Source organism: Dermochelys coriacea, chromosome 6 (assembly GCF_009764565.3).
Source record: "Dermochelys coriacea isolate rDerCor1 chromosome 6, rDerCor1.pri.v4, whole genome shotgun sequence".
NCBI classification, from domain to species: domain Eukaryota; kingdom Metazoa; phylum Chordata; order Testudines; family Dermochelyidae; genus Dermochelys; species Dermochelys coriacea.
The window spans coordinates 56,814,162-56,838,530 of record NC_050073.1 but is presented as its reverse complement, the minus strand read 5'-3'; the positions used below and the strand labels follow the sequence as shown (position 1 = coordinate 56,838,530).

General features: G+C 40.1%; 1 protein-coding gene across 7 annotated transcripts in view; it reads right to left on the bottom strand.

Annotated features, from left to right (window-relative positions):
- Nucleotides 1-24,369, bottom strand: part of FUT8 (fucosyltransferase 8) — a 303,904-nt gene that overhangs the window by 125,776 nt on the left and 153,759 nt on the right. For 6 of the 7 annotated variants that reach the window (XM_038407244.2, XM_043516319.1, XM_043516317.1 and 3 more), the window contains one exon: nucleotides 10,672-11,093. In XM_038407244.2, the coding sequence (XP_038263172.1) occupies nucleotides 10,672-10,874 (203 nt within the window). In that variant the 5' untranslated portion in view covers nucleotides 10,875-11,093. Of the gene's footprint in view, nucleotides 1-10,671; nucleotides 11,094-24,369 lie in introns of those variants that run through there. The other variant, XM_043516320.1, reaches the window with a different exon arrangement.

Genomic DNA, 24,369 nt, shown 5'->3' with positions numbered 1-24,369 from the left:
AAGGAGGTCCCAGACAACTGGAAAAAGGCTAATGTAGCGTCCATCTTTAAAAAAGGGAAGGAGGAGGATCCTGGGAACTACAGGCCAGTCAGCCTCACCTCAGTCCCTGGAAAAATCATGGAGTAGATCCTCAAGGAATCAATTCTGAAGCACTTAGAGGCGAGGAAAGGGATCAGGAACAGCCAGCATGGATTCACCAAGGGCAAGTCATGCCTGACTAATCTAATTGCCTTCTATGACAAGATAACTGGTTCTGTGGATGAGGGAAAAGCCGTGGACATGTTGTTCCTTGACTTTAGCAAAGCTTTTGACATGGTCTCCCATAATATTCTTGCCCACAAAAAAAAAAGCATGGGCTGGATGAATGGACTATAAGGTGGATAGAATGGACTATAAGATGGATAGAAAGCTGGCTAGATTGTTGGGCTCAACGGGTAGTGATCAATGGCTCCATGTCTAGTTGGCATATGGTATCAAGTGGAGAGCCCCAAGGGTCGGTCCTCGGACCAGTTTTGTTCAATATCTTCATTAATGATCTGGAGGATGGCGTGGATTGCACCCTCAGCAAGTTTGCAGATGACACTAAACTGGGAGGAAAGGTAGATATGCTGGAGGGGAGGGATAGGATACAGAAGGACCTAGACAAATTAGATGATTGGGCCAAAAGAAATCTGATGAGGTTCAACAAGGACAAGTGCAGAGTCCTGCGCTTAGGACAGAAGAATCCCATGCACTGCTACACACTAGGGACCGAATTGCTAGGCAGCAGTTCTGCAGAAAAGGACCTAGGGGTTTCAGTGGACGAGAAGCTGGATATGAGTCAACAGTGTGCCCTTGTTGCCAAGAAGGCCAATGGCATTTTGGGATGTATAATTGGGGGCATTGCCAGCAGATCAAGGGACGTGATTGTTCCCCTCTCTTCGACATTGGTGAGGCCTCATTTGGAGTACCTTGTCCAGTTTTGGGCCCCACATTACAAGAAGGATGTGGAAAAATTGGAAAATGTCCAGTGGAGGGCAACAAAAATGATTAGGGGATTGGAACACATGACTTATGAAGAGAGGCTGAGAGAACTGGGATTGTTTAGTCTGCGGAAGAGAAGAATGAGGGGGGATTTGATAGCTGCTTTCAACTACCTGAAAGGGGGTTCCAAAGAGGATGGATCTAGACTGTTCTCAGAGGTAGCAAATGACAGAACAAGGAGTAATGGTCTCAAGTTGCAGTGGGGGAAATTTAGGTTAGATATTAGGAAAAACTTTTTCACTAAGATGGTGGTGAAGCACTGGAATGTGTTACCTAGGTGGTGGAATCTCCTTCCTTAGAAGTTTTTAAGGTCAGGCTTGACAAAGCCCAGGCTGGGATGATTTAGTTGGGGATTGCTTTGAGCAGGGAGTTGGACTAGATGACCTCCTGAGGTCCCTTCCAACCCTGATATTCTGTGGTTCTATGATTCTATGGCTAATGTTTATTTCCCCCACACATAATACTGTTGAAAGGACCAAAGGAAATATAACTACAGTACTTCTGATTCTTTCAATCCCACTTTCCCTTCCTACACTCAGAAAATAATTCAACATTTTAGGATACTTTTCCTAAATGTATAATACTCTCAGAAGCATTAGGAAAAATGTCAATAGGTTAGGTAGTTGCCTTCAAAATTAGTGTCTTTAATCTAAAAAAAAAATAACAGCTTCAGAATTATGGACTTCTTTCCAACTCTAGTCTATATGCCTTTTCTTCAAAAGACGTTCTAACAACAGATTGGTTATCTGACCTAATTATACAAATATTTGAAGTCATATTAGATAGTCTAAGCACATGCTATGATTAGCTCTCAAAATATACAATTAAGTAATACAATTTTAAGTAATATAAATATCTGATTGACATTGATGAGGAAGACAAACTACAGACTTGTCCAGGTCAGGAAGAGATAAATGGTCAGTTCTAGAAATGTCAACTGTCAATCCTGCCCCACAAAACCTGCCATCGGTATCAATGCTTGAGGGAACAAAAAGGGCAGAAATAGAACCTCAGAGCAGAGCTGTTTTGACACAGGGATATTGGATCTGAAGCAGAAAAGACCTGGAGTGTGCAGTGAGCAGCCCTGAATTGGGAAACCTACAAGCAATCAAGCCTGGGGAGAAGGCTTAGATTGTATTAACTGATTACCAGACTGGAAGCTGGTGGTGCTGAGGGACCAGTTATCATGGCCCCATTATGGGCAAACAGAGGGAGTCCAAACCAGTAATGTACATACTTGGTGCTTCAAAAGGGCTAACTTTCCCAAAGCTGAGGAAAACTAACTGAAATTGATAGGGAGGAAAAATTTAGAGAGAAAATCTGAATGAAAATTGAGGTGTTCAAGTCTTTATTAGATGGCTAAAAAGTCACAATTTTACAATCACTAAAAAGGACAACTATAATACATAACGAATGGAAAAACGGGAAGTAGACAGAAATCAACACATTCAAATTTATTGAATATATAAAATTGGAAAGAGTAAGTAAAGACATCATGGAAAAAATCCACGGCTAGCAGGGCCAAGGACACAAGAAGGAGCTTTTTAAGTATATCAAGAACATAAGAACTAACAATAGTATAGTCCCATTACTAGATGGAGATAGTAAAATTAGTAATAATGAAGAAAATACAGAAGTGTTCGATAAATATTTGTCCTGTCTTTCATAAGAAAAAAGATGATATACTAATATCACCTGAGGATGATGAGCTACTTTCCAGTCCATGAGTAAGGAAAATGCTAAACAACATCTAACAGAAATAAACATTTAAAAATCAGTAGGTTCAGATAACTTACATCCACGAGTCCTAAAAGAAATGGCTGAAATCTCTGGCTTACTGATGTTAATTTTTAACAAATCTTAGAATCTAAGTCTTCTCGATTTAGAAAGTCGAGAAGACTGGAAAAGTGCTAAAGTTCTGCCAATATTCAAAAAGGGCAAACAAGATGATCCAGGTAATTATAGACCAGTTAACCTGATGTCAGTCCAGGCCAAAATAATGGAAAAACTGACAGGATTCAATCAACACAAAATTAAAGGATGGGAATGTAATTAATTAGGGTTGCCAATTTTGGTTGGACATATTTCTGGAGGTTTCATCACATGCCATAATCTTTAATTAAAGACTAATCTTTAAGTCCTGGAGACTTCAGGACAGGAGGGTTGGCAATCCTATAATTAATGCTAATTTTCATGGAAAACATCTTGCCAAACAAATCTGATTTTATTTTTGATAAGGTTACAAGTCTGGTGAAAGAGATAACCACATAGGTTTAATATATTTTGAATTTTGTAAGGCATTTGACTTAGTACTGCACAAAATTTTGGTTAAAAATTTACCCTACACACCCTCAATAAAGCATGAATTAAATGGATTAAGAACTAGCTAATTAGCAGATCACAGAAAGAAGTATTTAACAGGGAATTATAATTGAATGGGGGTGTTTGTAATTGGGCCCCATAGGGATTGGTTCTAGCACAACACTATTCAATATTTTTATGAACTATCTGGAAGTAAATATAAGCCTGTGGTCTGAAGCTGTAGAAGGAAGGAGCTTTCTGCTGCCATCTATTGGTGAAGCATAGGAATAAACACAATAAGATGGACTTCATTTGCGTATTAATTATGTTCTCAGCATGAATATTCTACTTGTTTTAATTAAACTTCATTTAAGTTTTGGGTATAGAGGTAAATGAAATGTTTCTATCCTTATTATGTGACAAAAAGGCAACAAAAAACTGCCTTTAGTGTGCTCGGCGTGATGAGACACCAAAAATCAAATCTTCAATTTTGCATGACTGAGGAATGGAGTTTGGACACAAGGGTTTTCTATCATGTGGCAAGGAGTGAATCTCTGGTGACAAGCACTCTGCTGAAGGGTTCTATATGCCACTGAACCCCCTCCACAGCTGGATCTTTGCTGAAGTTACAGAGCACCATGACAGAACTGAGTGAACTCTGTTAAAGACCCCCTATTCGGCACCACCAGAGCTATAATTACTATAACTGGGTTAGATGGCACAGCCTCTGGACCAGATCCAGAGTAGGGATGGCACTGCAACAGTGTGACAAGAGATGGCATAGAGGCAAATCTGTGGAGAGAGACAATGCAGAGGTGACACCTACCCAGCACCAGCACAGCTGAAATCACTTTAGCTGGGTTAGGCAGTGGACCAGTCCTAACGTTTGTCCTATATGGGCTGGATGGGCTATCTTTAAGGATAGCGAAATTAAGCTGACTGGTTTATAATTCCCTGGCTTGTTTTTATTCCCCTATTTATAGATAGGCACTATATTTGTCCTTTTCCTCTGGGATCTTGCCTGTCCTTTATGAATTCTCAAAGATAATCACTAATGGCTCAGAGATCTCTTCAGCCAGTTCCTTAAGTATTCTAGGAAGTATTTAATCAGGCCCTGATGACTTGAAGATTTCCAACTTGTCTAAGTAATCGTTAACTTGTTCTTTTGCTATTTTAGCCTCAGATCCTACCTCATTTACGCTGAGATAGTTTGCTCTTGTGCCCCTTATGTCCCTTTAATAAACAGCCAATTCTCCTGCACTCTTTTTTCCTTAGACTTGCTTCCCACAGAATCTTACCTACCAATTCTCTGGTTTGCTCAAGTCTGCCTTCTTGAAGTCCATTGTCTTTATTCTGTTGTTTTCCCTCCTACCATTCTTTAAGATCATAAACTCTATCATTTCATGGTCACTTTCACCCAAGATGCCTTCCACTTCAAATTCTCAATCAGAATGAAATTTAGAATAGCCTCTCCCCTAGTCACCTTTTCCACTTCTGTAATAAAAAATTGTCTCCAATGCATTCCAAGAGCTTGTTGGATAATCTGTGCTTTCCTGTATTACTTTCCAACAAATATTTGGGTAGTTAAAGTCCCCCATCACCAGCAAGTACCATGTTTTGGATGGGGATTTTATTCCTTGTTTTTTTTTTTTTTAAAAAGTCATCTGCCTCTTCTTTCTGGTTAGGTGATCTATAGCAGACATTTACCATGACATTACCCTTGTTTTTTACCCCTTTTGTCCTTACTTGGAGACTTTCAACAGCTTACACTTTTATCTCAACCTCAGTGCAAGAGTACACATTTTTGCTATAAAGGCATCACATTCTTCTTTTTTCCCCTGCCTGTCCTTCCTGAATAAGCTTTATCCTTCTATACCAATATTCCAGTTAAATGAATTATCCCACCACGTTTCTATGATGCCAGTTATGTCATAATTGATTATTCACTAGTATTTCTAGTTCTTCCTAGTTTATTCCCATACTTCTTAGTATACAGATACCTAAGATAGTAATTAGATTTCTCCTCTATTTTGCCTCCTCTCTCCTTCACCCTGCTGTGATTGCCCAGGTTTTCCCCAGATTCTGACTCTTCACCCAGGTCTCCAGGTTTTGGAATTACCTGTAGGCTTTTATCTCCTGCCCTAGTCAAACCTAGTTTAAAACTGGTCTCACTAGGTTAGCCAGTCTGTATTGGAAGATACTCTTCCCATGCAAAATTTTAATGAATAAAAATATTTAGCTGTCATAGGTCAAGAATGAACCTCCATCTTCCCTTTCTCCTAGGAACTATTAAATAGTTGTAGTAAAACTGTTTTCCTTGATGCTTAGTGGAACTTGCTCCTAACACAAGGAGAGAGTCCACTTCCTGTCAGCAGATTTCCTCTTAAGAGTGATCCTGGAAGAGGAGCCGAGGTAGTGGTTTTGGAAAAGGTGGAGAAAGAAATTTGATAGTGTAGCCAAAGTGCACGATATCTAGTATACACTTGTCCATTTTGATAGCCCTCTATTTATAGACAAAGTAAGCTAGGCAGTAATCAAAGGGGAATTTGGAAACAGGTGCAGATGACATCATTGTTAGGTCGCAACTCTTGAGAGTCCCAGTCATGCAAATCTCCCCACCAGGTTTCAGTAATACCAACTAGGTCAAAATTTATGCTCATAAAGAGCAATTCCTGTTATTCTTGTTTATTCCAAGGCAACTAGCACTGGTGTATAAGCAATTACAGTTACATGATTAGTCTATAAATACCTACATAGGAAGAAGATATTGGACATAAGGAGGCCCTTTAATCTAGCAGCAATAACAAGATCCAATGGATAGAAGTTGAAGTTAAAAAATTCAAATTGGAAATAACTTCTTAAGTGAGTGCAGTTAATCAAAAGAAGATTTACCAAGGTCAGTGATAATTTCATCATCAGTTGGAGTCTTTGCATCAAGATTATACGTCTTTCTAAAATAAAAACTCTGGTTAAAGCACAAATTATTGGGCTCAAGAGTTATTCACTTATATAATAGGGATGAATAACTCTCTCCATTGCAGGAATTACTGAGTAAAATTCTATGGCTTGTGCTATGCAGGAGTTCAGACTAGATTGATATATTGATCCTTTTTGGCCATAAAATCTATTATTATTATTTCTTCTCAGATTTTCATTCTGGCACTGCGCTTTACTATAATATATACATTGTAAGATAGGACTAATAGAAAGTCCTATTTTATTAAGCTTGTTTAGACAATATTTAAAATGTGGTTGACGAAAATGTCTTTCCTTTTTCTCTAAAATGGGAAGATACTCCTAATGTATGTCAATATTATGTGAACAAAAATATACTAAAATATTTAGTCTATTTATTTACTAGCATACATTAACTGAGTTTAGAAAAATATTACAAATCATTTAATAGACAATTTACAGATGACTGCAGATCATCCAATTTAAAGTAACTGTGAAATGTAATTGTCAGGAGGATAATGCCTTTGTAGGAGTGAAAAGAGGTTATCTTTCCTTTGGAAAATATTGTGAAATGACAAATGCTGTTTGGTACAATCTGCAGGATTTGAAAGATGAAAGGCTACAACTCATAATTCTTTGTGATTCAATAATAAGTCATCCTATATAGCACCAGTTTAGCAGTTTTCAGTGAGGGGGAAGAACTTCACCAGAGGCAGGGAAATCCTCCGTTTCACTCTAACCACTCATCTTCCAAGTACTGGAATTTCTCCCTCAATGCTTGTATAATCTCTTAATAGGGTCTGTCTGTGCCCAGGAAGGTGAAGAGGTGTGCACAAATATCAGTTTAATTCTAAAGAGGATATTTTGCACTATTTAAAAGTATTTCTTTAAACTTAGCAACAAAGTAAAAGTTTCCCACCCACAGTTCAGCTCTATCAAGGTTAGCAATGCTGGGTGTCTAGTGTAGACAAGTTATTGGCTGGTGTTACTGTCATCGCCATAACAATTCGATTTACTTGAAGCAGCTCTAAATGACATAATGTTTAAAATGGTGGTAGCCAGCAGTTACTCTCCACTAGTTTTCTGCTCCACATGGTAGTAACAGCTGGACATTATTGAAAAATGTCCATGGGTTAAACAGGGCTTCAGGGTAGGAATATCACTTCATTTCTTTAAAGCTGACAGCATGTTGCACACACAGTTCCATTCAATCATAAAGATGACCAACGTATTGGATTCTCTGTACTTTATATGCTATGCATAATTTGTTCACAGATTAATAAAATTACAAATTAATTCTGCTACTTTTCTAAAATGTGAACACTAACATTTCTTCAATATAGTACATCTTGTCAATGTCAATTATAAGCAATCCAAATGCTTAGGAAAATATCTTTAATAGAAGACATCTTTTTTATAACATAGTTAACATTCTACATTTTAAAATAAGTTAATTTTGTACTGTATAGATGTAAGGAGAGTCTGGATGAGCTCTCCCCTGACATCTAGTGGTTAGCTGTGGAAAAAGATTTAAGAAGCTGATCTCGTTTGCATGGACACACCAACCCGGCCCCCCATGATGGGACTGCTTGCCCAAATGATCACTTGTGACTGGAGTTGGATCCCCAGGCTCCTTGTTATTGGGGCAGGAGTAATAAAGGGTTGTTAGCCTTGTGTGAACAGATGGCAGCAGAACTGTACCTGGCATACCGCAATGGAGGGACTCACCCTCAACTGAACAGCACTCGCTAGGCAAGGGGCATGGGTTACAAAGCCCAGTGTATCTGGTGGTGTGGGCCTGGTTTAATGGTCCTAGACACCATTAGACCCTTCCTCTCTCCATGGTGTAATAAAAGAGCTAATTTAGACTCATTTGAGAGTCTTGTTACATGCTGCAGAGCTGAAATCAGTGATACCTAGGTCTAAGTATTTGACCTACTTTGGGACAGTGTTTCTATTGCGAGAGCCTTGCCCGGTGTGCACCAGCAGTGAGGTTCCCCCATTAACAGCTGATATCACTGAGAGCTGAAATCACTGAGAACATAAGAACGGCCCTACTGGGTCAGACCAAAGGTCCATCTAGCCCACTATCCTGTCTTCCAAGAGTGGCCCATGCCAGGTGCCCCAGAGGGAATGAACAGAACCGGTAATCATCAAGTGATCTATCGCTCATTCCCAGGTTCTGGCAAACAGAGGCTAGGAACACCATTCCTGTCCAGCCTGGCTAATAGCCATTGATGGATCTATCCTCCATTAAATTTATCTAGTTCTTTTTGGAACCCTGTTATGGTCATGATCTTCAAAACATCCTCTGGCAAGGAGTTCCACAGGTTGACTCTGTGAAGAAATACTTCCTTTTATTTGTTTTAAACCTGCTGCCTATTAATTTCATTTGGTGACCCCTAGCTCTTGTTTTATGAGAAGTAGTAAACAACACTTCCTTATACACTTTCTCTATACCAGTCATGATTTTATAGACCTCAAACATATCTCCCCTTAGCAGTATCTTTTCCAAGATGAAAAGTCTCAGTCTTATTAATCTCTCCTCATTCGAAAGCCATTCCACACCCCTAATCATTTTTGTTGCCCTTTTCTGAACCTTTTCCAATTCCAATATATCTTTTTTGAGATGGGGTGACCACATCTGCAAACAATATTCAAGATGTGGGTGTACCATGTATTTATATAGAGGCAACATGATATTTTCTGTACTATTATCTATCCCTTTCTTAATTATTCCCAGCATTCTATTTGCTTTTTTGACTGCCACTGCACATTGAGTGGATGTTTTCAGAGAACTATCCACAATGACTCCAAGATCTTTTTCTTGAGTGGTAACAGCTAATGTAGATCCCCTCATTTTATATGTATAGTCGGAATTATGTGTTTTAATGGGCATTACTTTGCATTTATCAACATTAAATTTCATCTGCCATTTTGTTGCCCAGTCACCCAGTTTTCAGAGATCCTTTTTTAACTCTTCGCAGTCTGCCTGGGTCTTAACTATCTTTAGTAATTTTGTATCATCTGCAAATTTTGCCACCTCATTGTTTCCCCCTTTTTCCAGATCATTTATGAATATGTTGAATAGGACTGGTCCCAGAACAGACCCCTGGGGGATACCGCTATTTACCTCTCTCCATTCTGAAAATTGACCATTTATACCTGCGCTTTGTTTCCTGTCTTTTAACCAGTTACCAATCGATGAGAGCACCTTCCCTCTGATCCTGTGGCAGCTTACTCTGCATAAGAGCCTTTGGTGAGGGAACTTGTCAAAGGCTTTCTGAAAATCTAAGTACACTATATCCACTGGATCCCCTTGGTCCACATGCTTGTTGACCCCCTTAAAGAATTCTAGTAGATTGGTGGGGCATGATTTCCCTTTACCAAAATTAAAACCTGAGAGCTGTGTTAAGTGTATGTGGGGGGCCTGAAGACATCTTGGCAAGCAGGAGAGAGGCACGGCAACCGGCCAGCAGGGCAGCTGGCGGAAAGGCCAGGCATGTAGTCAGCAGAGAAGCTGGTGGAGAGGCGAGGCATGCAGCCAGCAGAGAAGCTGGTGGAGAGGGCCAGAGCAGACCCCTGCAGAGGCGTGGCAATCGGCTGTTGGGGCAATGAGCGAGTGCCTGAGCAGTGCAGTGTCTAAGGTGCCTGCTCACTCCGCCTTCCACACAGGATGGGAGGTGAACTCTGTGGATGAACCTCTGAACTCTGGGGCTGCACTGGCCAAGGACAGCAACTGTGAGTCGGGTACAGAGAAGGGATGGGCACGTTAAAGGTTGCTGGACTTAAGACCCTGAGGGGAAAAGAAAACTTACTTGGGGGTGGGTCTTTTGCTCATGGTTTGTGTTTATGAACCTTAGTTGTGGTATTTTCCAAAATTAATGCTAAGTTAATTCCCTTCTTTTATTAAAAGTGTTTGCTACACTCAGACTCTGTGCTTGCGAAAGGTGAAGTACTGCCTCTTAGAGGTGCCCAGGGGGTGGTGTGTAATTGTCCCAGGTCACTGGTTGGGCGCTTGAGCCAGTTTTGTATTGTATTGTTGAAAAGGAACCCCAAGATACTGAACCCGGCCCTTGTTGCTGCTGGCTCCACATGTATATATAGTCTATAAAATGTCTTTCTGGGGAAAAGTCTGCATTAAGATATATTAAATTTGTCTCGATCCTGTCATACATCATCAGCATATATAGTAACCGTCATACAATTAATTTTTTTGAACATTTACTCACAATAAACCATCCACCATTTGCATAGAAGAATAACTGGGAAAAATGCTTGTACGAAATCCGTTTTAATCTTGCAAATGTGTATAAACAATAGGATAAAAAAAACTTCAAAAAATCTTTGAGACATCACACAGGTTTTCTGAATAATTTTTTTTAAACCTACCTGAGAGACTCTGCCATCCGCCTTAAGTCTTCATTTTGCTGTTTTAAACGTTCAAGCTTTGCAAGTATCTTGGATAGTTCACGGCTAGAGTGATCTGGGTGTTCATTGTCTCGTACCAAGTGTCCGCCTATATAAAATAGCAAGGTCCCCCAGGCAAAGAGGATGAGCATAATCCAACGCCAGGAACCAGTCCATGGCCGCATTTTCAGATGCTCAGTTCACTGCAAAACTGTTTTAGCTCACAAAATAAACATTGTAAATCCTTAGTCTCCACAAAGATGGACAACTTCTGTTCCTCTGTTTCACCACATTATGCTTAAGACAAATTATAATCAGTTAGTCCTACAGCAATTCTTTTAGAGAGATCCTTATAATGTTGTATGTAGAAAGCTTTAGTATCATGTGCTTCTTCGTTTTATATTCTGTAGAAAGAATAAAACAAGTGTAATTAAGTAACATGACTTATAAATAATGGAATATATTGGACTATAATTAAAGTAAATGTACATGCAAGAAAACTGGCAGATAACATTTCTACCCCTTCATCAACTAAGGAAAGAAAACCTCTCAAGTTTTCACAGTAAATCAACCGTGTTTATTAGAAATATGCCATGTGATAAAACAATCAGCTCCAGAACTAAAATAACACGAAGCATCATCAGCTCTTCCAAATAATAATGCTCACTAATTTGTCCAATACCATTTCAAACACTACAAAAGATTAAGTCATTGGTTTATCAATAAATCAGAATAGGCATTCTGCAGTAAATTTGTATTATCTCAAATGGAAACGTAAGCATAGCTATTATTCAATTATACTATTTTTTCATCCTCTATCCTTTCTCATTTTATGAGCTCTCACTACTAGCTATCATTATTGTACTTGCCTTAGTACACAGTAGGTGGATTGCCATTTTTATAATAGACTCCACTACTGACATGTAGATTGGCCAAGCAGCATCTATAACAGTAATTAAGCAGCTTACAAGCACTCCAAAGTCTATAAGCAATAATTTATAAAATAACTATCCTCCATATGCATTCATCCTTAACTAGAAAAGGAGTACTTGTGGCACCTTAGAGACTAACAAATTTCTAAGAGCATAAGCTTTCGTGAGCTACAGCTCACTTCATCGGATGCATTTGGTGGAAAATACAGAGGGGAGACTGATATACACACACAGAGAACATGAAACAATGGGTTTTATCATACACACTGTAAGGAGAGTGATCAAGTGATCAAGATAAGCCATCACCAGCAGCAGGTGTGGGGAAAGGAGGAAAACCTTTCATGGTGACAAGCAAGGTAGGCTATTTCCAGCAGTTAACAAGAACATCTAAGGAACAATGGGGGGTGGGATGGGGGGGGGAGAAATAACATGGGGAAATAGTTTTACTTTGTGTAATGACTCATCCATTCCCAGTCTCTAGTCAAGCCTAAGTTAATTGTATCCAGTTTGCAAATTAATTCCAATTCAGCAGTCTCTCGTTGGAGTCTGTTTTTGAAGTTTTTTTGTTGAAGGATAGCCACCTTCAGGTCTGTAATCAAGAGACTGAAGTTTCTCCAACTGGTTTTTGAATGTTATAATTCTTGACGTCTGATTTGTATCCATTTATTCTTTTACGTAGAGACTGTCCAGTTTGACCAATGTACATGGCAGAGGGGCATTGCTGGCACATGAAGGCATATATCACATTGGTAGATGTGCAGGTGAACGAGCCTCTGATAGTGTGGCTGATGTGATTAGGCCCTATGATGGGGTCCCCTGAATAGATCTGTGGACAGAGTTGGCAATGGGCTTTGTTGCAAGGATAGGTTCCTGGGTTAGTGGTTCTGTTGTGTGGTGTGTGGTTGCTGGTGGTATTTGCTTCAGATTGGGGGGCTGTCTGTAAGCAAGGACTGGCCTGTCTCCCAAGATCTGTGAGAGTGATGGGTCGTCCTTCAGGATAGGTTGTAGATCCTTGATGATGCGTTGGAGAGGTTTTAGTTGGGGGCTGAAGGTGATGGCTAGTGGCGTTCTGTTATTTTCTTTGTTGGGCCTGTCCTGTAGTAGGTGACTTCTGGGTACTCTTCTGGCTCTGTCAATCTGTTTCTTCACTTCAGCAGGTGGGTACTGTAGTTATAGGAATGCATGATAGAGATCTTGTAGGCGTTTGTCTCTGTCTGAGGGGTTGGAGCAAATGCTGTTATATCGTAGAGCTTGGCTGTAGACAACGGATCATGTGGTATGATCTGGATGAAAGCTAGAGGCATGTAGGTAGGAATAGCGGTCAGTAGGTTTCTGATATAGGGTGGTGGTTATGTGACCATCGCTTATTAGCACCGTAGTGTCCAGGAAGTGGATCTCTTGTGTGGATTGGTCCAGGCTGAGGTTGATGGTGGGATGGAAATTGTTGAAATCATGGTGGAATTCCTCAAGGTTGTCTTTTCCATGGGTCCAGATGAAGAAGATGTCATCAATGTAGCGCAAGTAGAGTAGTGGCATTAGGAGACGAGAGCTGAGGAAGCGTTGTTCTAAGTCAGCCATAAAAATGTTGGCATACTGTGGGGCCATGCGGGTACCCATCACAGTGCCACTGATTTGAAGGTATACATTGTCCCCAAGTGCGAAATAGTTATGGGTGAGGACAAAGTCACAAAGTTCAGCCACCAGATTAGCCGTGACATTATCGGGCATACTGTTCCTGACGGCTTGTAGTCCATCTGTGTGTGGAATGTTGGTGTAGAGGGCTTCTATATCCATAGTGGTTAGGATGGTGTTTTTAGGAAGATCACCAATGGATTGTAGTTTCCTCAGGAAGTCAGTGGTTTCTCGAAGATAGCTGAGAGTGCTGGTAACGTAGGGCCTGAGAAGGGAGTCTACATAGCCAGACAATCCTGCTGTCAGGGTGCCAATGCCTGAGATGATGGGGCGTCCAGGATTTCCAGGTTTATGGATCTTAGGTAGCAGATAGAATACCCCAGGTCGGGGTTTTAGGGGTGTGTCTGTGCAGATTTGTTCTTGTGCTTTTTCAGGGAGTTTCTTGAGCAAATGCTGTAGTTTCTTTTGCTAACTCTCAGTGGAATCTGAGGGTAATGGCTTGTAGAAAGTGGTGTTGGAGAGCTGCCTAGAAGCCTCTTGTTCATACTCCAACCTATTCATGATGACGACAGCACCTCCTTTGTCAGCCTTTTTGATTATGATGTCAGAGTTGTTTCTGAGGCTGTGGATGGCATTGTGTCCTGCATGGCTGAGGTTATGGGGCAGGTGATGCTGCTTTTCCACAATTTCAGCTCGTGCACATCGGCGGAAGCACTCTATGCAGAAGTCCAGTCTGCTGTTTCGACCTTCAGGAGGAGTCCACCCAGAATCCTCCTTTTTGTAGTGGTGGTAGGAAGGTCTCTGTGGGTTAATATGTTGGTCAGAGGTGTGTTGGAAATATTCCTTGAGTCGGAGATGTCGAAAATAGGATTCTAGGTCACCACAGAACTGTATCATGTTCGTGGGGGTGGAGGGGTAAAAGGAGAGGCCCCGAGATAGGACAGATTCTTCTGCTGGGTTAAGAGTATAGTTGGATAGATTAACAATATTGCTGGGTGGGTTATGGGAACCACTGTTGTGGCCCCTTGTGGCATGTAGTAGTTTAGATAGCTTAGTGTCCTTTTTCTTTTGTAGAGAAGCAAAGTGTGTGTTGTAAATGGCTTGCCTAGTTTTTGTAAAGTCCGGCCACGAGGAAGTTTGTGTGGAAGGTTGGTTCTTTATGAGAGTATCCAGTTTTGAGAGCTCATTCTTAATCTTTCCCTGTTTTTTGCGAATACAGACTAACACAGCCGCTACTCTGAAACCTATCCTTAACTAGGTCTGTATTCTCAATAAATGTAGCATGTTGCCTTCTCCCCTATAAAATATCTCATGTGCTTTGTATGAGCATAACAGGTCAACCTGCAGTGGCTTCAAGTATGGAAATGTAAAATTAAACTACAAAGCTTTATTTCTCATTTAAACTGCAACACAATCCAGCTTCATTATTAGACCTTCCAATACTATTCATAAATGTTTCCTACAAAGAAACACTGAACTTTCAAAGTGTGGGGAGGGACTTCAAATAAATTAACACCCTATAGTTAAGCACAGAAGGAAACCACACCTGGTTCCAAATGGAAAGAAAAAAAGAAAATCAACTAAGTTTTTGAATAGTGTGAAGAATACGTAAGTACTTCATGTAAGGCTAAAACATATGCAATGATGCATACCCACGTATCTCCAAACAAAACCAAGTTTATGAAGCCAGTTCAACTTGTTAAAACTCATGTTTATTTATATATAAGTTATATATACGAGTTACATATACAGCTGTTAAAACCAAATTAAGTACTACATTTGACATAAAAAGACCAAAACAATTTTATCCAAAGTGACCTTTTAAAAAATCTCTCAGTTAATTTTCTGCTTAGCAAAACACATCACCTCCTGGTTCTAACAATTTCCTTTATCTCACTATATCCAGAACTGATATTTTAAAGTACTAATTGGTAAGAAAGGCACGCAATCATCTAACCCCACATCTTACTCTTTCTTTCTTGTCTGCAACTGAAAATTTGTGCAGATTGTCAGGAAATCAGTATTTCCTATGCAGTTGGGAATTTTCTTTTGCCCTCCTTTCAAGTCTGTAAATCTGCCATCTAAACTAAAACACTCAAATATTTCTCTAATCTCTTTTTTCACCTTCCTTCAATGATGGTCTCTTTGTGGCTCTACCAACTTCAAGGGAAAAGTCACCATGCTAAGTTGAAAGGAATGTTTTTTCTACCATGCAATAACCTACATACTCATCCAGCAACAAAGAATATGTGAACAGCATTGGCTTCCAGATCCATGAAATTCAAATTAACCTGAAAATTACTAACCGCCACCATAACCTGACAGAGTTTTCTCCCCTTTTTTGAGAGTGTGGCTCAAAACCTTCATCTTACTACATTTCAGACAACCAGCAGATGGCAGATCTGGACACACAGGATTAATAGTTAGTCGTTAACAACTGAGTAACACTTAAGAGAAAAAGGTTTCTAGTAACCCTCTCAGCATTTCTATCTAAGGGTCTTTGGTGAGACAAATCAATGTGCAGATCAGCTTTCCTTGAACAAGACAATTTCAGAATCGCGCATTAGGAGCCCATAATTTTCTAAACATTTCTAAGGCAGCTTTATATACGTATATTTTGTTCTGTCATGGCAAAAAGCAAATTGCATCTGGGGAGACATAGGCTGCTTCCATAAGCTTTTAGTTGTTCCTCCTTAGGAAGAGTGAATCAATAGGGTTCAGTTTCTGTTCTGGTCCTTCAAACCTCATAGCTGAAAAGACATTCCTAAAGCAGTCCTATAATAGTGTAATAATTATTTTTATTACTCTAGTGCCTAGGAGCACTAGTCATGGATCACGACCCAATTGTGCTAGGCTCTGTACAAACCCAGAACAAAAAGATGGTTCCCTACCCCCCCAAGCAGTTCACAATCCAAGTATAGAATTACAGAATATTAGGGTTGGAAGAGACCTCAGGAGGTCATCTAATCCAATCCCCTGCTCAAAGCAGGACCAACACCAACTAAATCATCCCAGCCAAGGCTTTGTCAAGCCGGTCCTTAAAAACCTCTAAGGAAGGAGGTTCCACCACCTCCCTAAGTAACCCACTCAACTGTTTCACCACCCTCCTTGTGAAATAGTGTTTCCTAATATCCAACCTAGAAACCTCCCCCACAGCAACTTGAGACCATTGCTTCTTGTTCTGTCATCTGCCACCATTGAGAATAGCCTATTTCCACCTTGTTTGGAACCCCCATTCAGGTAATTGAAGGCAGCCATCAAATCCCCCCTCACTCTTCTCTTCTGCAGACTAAATAACCCCAGTTCCCTCAGCATCTCCTCATAAGTCCTGTGCCCCAACCCCCTAATCATTTCTGTTGCCCTCCGCTGGACTCTCTCCCATTTGTCCACATCCCTTCTGTAGTGGGGGGACCAAAACTGGACACAATACTTCAACTGCGGCCTCACCAGTGCTGAATAGAGGGGAAAAAATCACTTCCCTCGATCTGCTGGCAATGCTCCTACTAATACAGCCCAATATGCCATTGGCCTTCTTGGCAACGAGAGCACACTGCTGACTCATATCCAGCCTCCTCTCTGCTGTAATCCCCACGTCCTTTTCTGCAGAACTGCTGCTTAGCCAGTCGGTCCCAGCCTGTAGCTGTGCATGGGATTCTTCCTTCCTAAGTGCAGAACTCTGCACTTGTCCTTGTTGAACCTCATCAGATTTCTTTTGGCCCAACCTCCAATTTGTCTAGGTCTCCAGACCCTATCCTTATCCTCCATCGTATGGGGGACAAGAGACAACAGAGTACAAGGACAGACAAAATACAAGGAAATAATGAGACAATATTGGTCAGCATGCTAGGCAATGGTCTCAACGCACCAGGAGCCTAACCACTGTCAATATTTTTTTTTTGCAGGCAACATGGCAAGAGTGAGTTTTCAGAAGGGCTTTAAAGAAGGAGTAGGAGGTAACTTTGTGATTGTTTATGGGGAACTCCTTCCAAGCATGACGAACATCATAGGGGAAAGCACAAAGGTATTTGTTTGAAAATGTAATAAGTGGGTGATGGAGGCTGGCATTATGGGCCAATAGGAGGTAGGAGTTGACTTCTCAATAGCAAATAAGAGGCAATCGTAGAGCAGGGACCGACTATGAAGACTGAGTCTGCTGCTGTGCTTCAGCCTCTGAGTATGACAACACTTAATTCTCCTCCTCAGAAGGGTACTCTGGGGGCACGTGTACACTGCACAAAAAGTTGTGTTCTTAATTCACATTATACAACACTTTAGCTAAATCAGATTAAAACAGCAATGAAGATACAGAAACTTGTCTTTGAACTTGAGTCAGCAGCTTGAGTTCAAGTCTATAGGGCAGGCTGGGGTTGAACTCAAGCTGCTAACTAGAGATAAAAGCTGAGCTGCTGCGTCTTCACTCGAGTTAGCTAACATGGTTAGCTAACCAAAGTTAAGAATACGGGAGCGGGGAGAGGATTGGGTTATTTTTTGTTTATTTGTTTGCAGGGTAGACAGACCCCACAGAAAGCTGGCTGCCAAACAAAAAAGAGCAAAGAAGTCTAAGGAAGTACCAGTTGGAGCTTGATTGCCCGAGTTTCCAGAGCTGAAACAAATACATCTCTTTGAACTGTCAAGCAAGTTTCTAAAGAAACCTGGGCAGATTTTTCTTTATAGAGGAGCAAAAGGAACCTTGAAAAACTTGAGCCTCCATGAAAAAACATGTTAACACAGTTAATGGCTTCTAAGATCAAGGATATGGACTGAAAGGGCTGAAAACCATAATTTCTTCTTCTGACTCCACCCTCCTCCATTCCTCTGCTCCTTCAGGGAGGGCCTCCGCTGTAGCAAGTGAGCTCTTCTTCCTCTCACACAGGTTTGCAAGTTATATGGTCAGCAGAGCAGGATCCTGTGCATATGCAGCGTGATTTGCCACTACTCCACCTGCATATGTGACTGGGAGCCATACACATTGAGCACAGAACACATAGTTAGCAGTTTCTATCAAAGCGTTGCTACAGAAAGCACAGAGGTAGTCCCTCAACCCCACATTTTTGCCTTCTGAAGGTTCTGAATGGGTCTTTTCAGAATAATGTGAAAAACTCTCCAAAACAGCCAGAGAGCAATACAATCCTGCAACTGGTGGCCATTCTGCCTGGAACAGAAAATGGGAAGTAACACAAGGTCTATGCTGCTGTTGACCCAAACAAAATGATAGCTCAGCGGTTTGAGCATTAGCCTGCTAAACTTAGGGTTGTGAGTTCAATCCTTGAGGAGACCATTTAGGGATCTGGGGCAAAAATTGGGGATTGGTCCTGCTTTGAGCACGGGGTTGGAATAGATGACCTTCTGAGGTCCCTTCCAACCCTGATATTCTTCTATGAAAATAAACTACAAAACTACTTTGTTTCATTGAAGTCTCTGGCTTTTACCAAAAATTTCGGCCAGGACTGTTTGCATTCTGGTTCCTCTTGTATCTCTTTCATCACCTTTTCCTAAAAAGAATAAAGGAAAAAGGCCTTAACTTCGTTGGCAAATATTTTGTTTTAAACAAGTCCTCATCTTTTCCATTCCGTCTGGGAGAGAAGGCTAAGACATTAGATTAAGTTTAATCAGAAAGTTAGGCCAAGATTTTTAAAAATAAGAACTCAAAGTTACCTCCTGATTTACAAAAGTTGACTTCAGCAGGAACAAATGGGTGCTGAGCACTTTTGAGATATCAGGTCACATACATAGGTGGCAAAATGTGGATTTAGGAGACTACGTTTAGGTTCCTATTTTGGAAAATTTTGGCCTTAAGCCATCTTGGGTAAAATGTCCGTAAGACTCTTACTTTTTCCTTGTCCTCTGCTGAACAGCTATAAACTACTCTTTTGGGATTTTTACTAAGTTTTTTTCCCGCTTTACTGTTTCATTATGTCATAGTCAGAATCTGGATGTGTTATGGGTTCATGCTGCTATATTGTTGCTCCAACAATGAAAGGGAGGCTCCCAAGAAAACTCTGGAGAACCATCCACCGCTACTGCCTGACCCACACTTACACAATCAAAATTATTATCTGGCCTTGTGCTGCTTTTTCTACCCCACATCACCTCCACCTCAAGTTACTCAGAGGAACAGGAGAAAATGCACATAGCACAGAATACTGCTCCAACTCAAGAAGAAAGCATCCATGAAAGAAAGTTTGTCCATTCATGCACTGGAGCACAATTTCAGACATTTTAAATTGATACTAGTTGCAAACCAGTGGATTCAGTGGCCACTCATACTGATCCTGAAGAATACAATTCAGTTTGTCTACATGAATTTTCTCCTTGCTGGCCAAATCGAGGACAATAGGATAAAAATCATGAGCTATGTACTGGTCCCAGAGAGTTATTGTGTCCCAGCAGAAAGGCTTGGGGGCTTCTACTTGCCTGTCTAAAAGAAACATGGCTTTAGTGCTGTCTGTAAAAATTTGAACCACACTGCCTCTGATTTGAGAGAAATTATTTGAGGTCTCAGCTAACATATTACAGCTCCAAATCATTTATAAGCAATTTCTCCTCCCCTATGCTCCAGTGACCATGCACTGTGAGGGATCCCTAGCCCAGTTTGGAGTCTTCTGTGATAATTACAGCTGAGGGTGACAGAGGAGTGAAGACCTTGTCTCTGAGCAAGTGATCATCAATTCCCATCACTCTAGAAACTCAAGGATCTGTGTCAGGTAAGCAGACATATCATCAACATTAGGAATAAAGTTCTGAGCTAGACAAAGGTGGAAGACCTCATCCAAAGGTGGACATAAAATGTCACATATGGTGAGGATGCCATGCGGCCTATCAGATGGAGGAAGAACCTCATTGTCTGACAAAGGTTTTCATTTAAGGTAAATAGGTCTTGAGACACATTCAAAAAACTCTCCTCGGGGGGTGGGAGGGAGAAAAAGTCATGAACTGAGTTTGATATAGTGCTAGTGAAATAAATAATCTGAATGGATACCAGAAGACTTTTTTCCCCAATATAACAGGAGGTCCAGAGTTTGAAATGAATTACAAGTACTTTTGATCAAGTTTTTCAAAGCCTGACAAAAGCATGCTTCAATCAGATGGTCATCTAAATTCATGCATTTAAGAATTAGCTCAGACCATAGATAAGTAGCCATCTGGGCAAAGTATTTGATGAAGACCCTGGGCACCATATAGAAGCAGATGGCATAGAAGACTGTCAATAAATCCACCTCGTCCAGGTATTATAAGGACCAGGTTAAGTGGGCTGGATTAAATTCACCCAAGGAGCCTAATGAGTTTGATGGGGAAAGTTCCTAGAAGGACCAGAGGGGGACCAGAACTTATATTTACTGATCTAGGAACTGTCCAGGTAAGTCTCAAAGCCGGAAGACAAAAAGGTCAACTGGAACAGCCCCTAGAACCAAGGAAGACTTCCCCTGGGGCCAGATATGAAAAAGAGCTCTAATCAGCAGCCCTGGCACAATAAGATTTCTTTCCTCCTGAGGACAGTCAAATTGAGTCCAAGGAATCAGTTGCACCAGAAGAGCTTGCAACAACATTGGCACCAGGGAAGAAGTAGTGTCCCTGTCTGCTTAGGAGAGACTTGAGGGCAAGACAGGGTTGCAGATGAGTTTCTTCTTAACATTGGGGAAGCCACAATTGACAGCTCTGAAGTCCCTCTGCGTTTCCTGGATCTATGTGTCCATGACTACTTTTTCTAGCTAAAAGAGGAATGGGTCATTGGCACAGAAAATGTCTTGAAGATCTGATGGTTCTTGCCTTTATGCTTGAGGGCACAGAAATGCGGAACTCAGGCCTACTAGAAACGTTGACTTGACTGCACCTCTATTTCTGATGGAGGTACGACATCCAAGTTAGAAGAAGGGGTTTATCAAACCGTTAGAACCAGAACCACATCAGGCACTGAAAAGCTAATAATGTTGTTAGCAACAATTTCAAAGCCCTAGCTAACTTAAGTGGAGGTGGCATGAACCAGCTAGTGCTGAAACCATGGCATCAACAGTCTCTGATAGATCCCTTGCAGCAGATACAGAGAATGGTGCTATTCCCATCACTGACTCCTTCATTTTGCCTCCAGAGGATTTAGTTACCTCAGATGAATCTAAGGAGTTGGCTTTCAGTGATTTCTTTAAAAACAAGTCCTAGAGTTTGCTCTTTCTGAGCCTGGGGCATGAAGGAATTGACACAATGACAACTTGCTGCACAAATAACCCTTGCTTAGCCAGACAAGAAAATAAGCACGTCTTTCAGGTTTGTCATAATTCCTGTCACCATGCCACAGTGCACACAGTGAGAAAAAAAACTGCTCTAAATGCAGAAAAAAAGTTTAAAACTATGTTTTGAAAACACAGTCACAAATAAGCAATGCTAATACTAAAACTACAACTCTATGAAATAAAACTGGATTAGAAAAAAAAGTCTTGACCAGGAAAGGTAGTTTTCTGTATTTACAGCTAATTGTGGAAATGAGAGGACACTGAGATTTTAATGCCTTTAAGAAAAAAATCCTTACTGTGTTGCTAATACCACTTTAGATTTTTCAAACTGAATTTTAAAACCTAGTTTATTTTTCTTTTGAATTTGGAAATAGATATGATGCCAGTCAATTTCAAGCCAAGTTTACTTCAGGTGTTTATGTACTACCATAATTCCACAGGGGAACATTTATTAGTTTAAAAAAAACTGCTTCAACTGTAATTTTTTTATTTCAATTAAAACATTTATATTGCTTTTTGGTTTGGTAAGAATTCTCTTTCTATAAAGAAATTTTGGTCTAAATTTGACTTGACAGCAAGCTTTTAAGGTTTCAGTTGGGACTGAAACTTTGCCTCCTTACCTCCGCTGTAAACGTCCATTGCAAGACAGATTTTCATTTTATGATCTCACAACAGAATATATGCACTAATTCAAAATGTTACACAAATGAATTTGATTAGCGTACAATTAAAAATATATTGGGAAAATGGACCCCTGAGGCGCTTTCATTAGATGATGAAAATTATCCAATTTACTGTGGAATTTGCTTTATGATCACAGAGGAAAAAAAAAGACTACAGTCAGAAACCCAGGGGAAAAAGCTAATCTTTAAAGACTCTGATGTCAGAGACAAGAAATGAATTATTACTGCTACAAGGCAAGATGCAATGTGAAACTTAAGGAACTCACACTGAGAAAAGCTGAGTGATGAGAATTTTTTTTTTTAACTGACGCCTCAGTGGTATCTCCTGCAAAATGGAGAGTATCATATCCACACAAGGATACATTCAAGGTCCTTACAATTTAAAACAATATAAAGAACCAATTATGCAATAACAGATGACACAGATGAAAAAGTCAGTGGATAAGAACTATTTTCATAAGTTCTGAATTAAATCGGCCGTGTCTGATTATGAGATCCATATATTAAGTCAACCAGGAATCTTCTCTGTTTGGGAACTGTTTCTTTCAAAATGCTCTTAGAGACTGCGTTTTTATTCTCATCATAGCTGTAAGCATCTTCACAGTATTTTTGTGATACAATATGTTTATTCTTAACAGTATTGTAACATCACTGTATGCCAGAAATGAGCATCCTTTATTTTACTATAGTTACCTGTATAAACTAGGGCTGTCGATTAATCACACTGTTAGACAATCCAATACCAATTTAAATCTATTAAAATATTTTTGGGTGTTTTTCGACATTTTCAAATATACTGATTTCTATTACAACACATAATACAAAGTGTAGAGTGCTCACTTTATATTATTTTTATTACAAATATTTGAACTGTAAAAATGATAAACAAAAGAAATAGTTTTTTTCAATTCCCCTCATACAAGTATTGTAGTGCAAACTCTTTATTGTGAAAGTGTAGCTTACAAATGTAGATTTATTGTTGTTACATAACTGCACTCTAAAACAAAACAATGTAAAACTTTAGAGACTACAAGTCCACTCAGTCCTACTTCTTGTTTAACCAACTGCTAAGACAAACAAGTTTGTTTACATTTACGGGAGATACTGCTGACTGCTTCTTATGTACAGTATCACCTGAAAGTGAGAACATTCGCATGGCACTTTTGTAGCCGGGGTACCAAGGTATTTACATGCCAGATATGCTAAACATTCATATGCCCCTTCTTGCTTCGGCCATCATTCCAGAGGATATGCTTCCATGCTGATGATGCTAGTTAAAAAAAAGTGTTAATTAAATTTGTGACTTAACTCCACGGGGGGAGAATTGTATGTCTCCTGTACTGTTTTACCCGCATAAATAGTAAAATAGTAAATAGTAAAATTCTGATTTCAAAACACTACCATTCTCAACCAACTTTGTACACCATCCAGCCCTAAATTTCTATAATTCTATTATTTTGATTTTCTACTGACTAAAAGGAAAGAGTGCCCCTACTGAATACCTCCCTGCACACCACTTCTTCTGTATTATCAACAATAGCGATACTGTCAAGTGTGTTGTGATAGTTGGTATTTTTCATACAGTTCCAGCTCTCAAAGTCATTTTATTATACGAGGATCTCAGCCTTGCATTTTTTTTGAAAGGAAGTTTCTAGCTCTCATGGTTGTGGAGAAAAGCTAAATGCAGAAGGTTAAAAACCAGAAAGCAAATAAAAAATTCTAAATGTATTTTTTTAAACTCATTCTTTTTAAGCCAATCATGATTCTGGGGACCAGATTCATGTTTCCTGCAACATCCTCTATTCTCCTTGAAGATCTCCCAACCATGGAAGGTTGCAAACCTATTAAAGCTTATGAGAACTCAAGATTGTAAGAAAGATGTCTGATGTAATACCAAATGAGCAAACAGGAAATGCTGGGAAACCCTTAACCGTAGTTTTACCAAAGCTTGTGCAATTAAAAATCCTTGAACTTTTAGATATGCAGGTTGGGAGCCTAACTGCCCTTTGAATACAGCAACATTTCCCCAAGCATGGGGTGTTCACCCCTGGGGGAGCACAAAGTACTAGCTGGGGGTTTGGGTGCAGACAGACCTATTAATTCTTCTCCTGAGTCTTCATTTTTTAAGAAATTAATCTGTAAGCTATTACAGTTGCAAAGAAAACTTTCAGAATATGACCTGAGTGTAATCGATGAAGCAATGTCTGC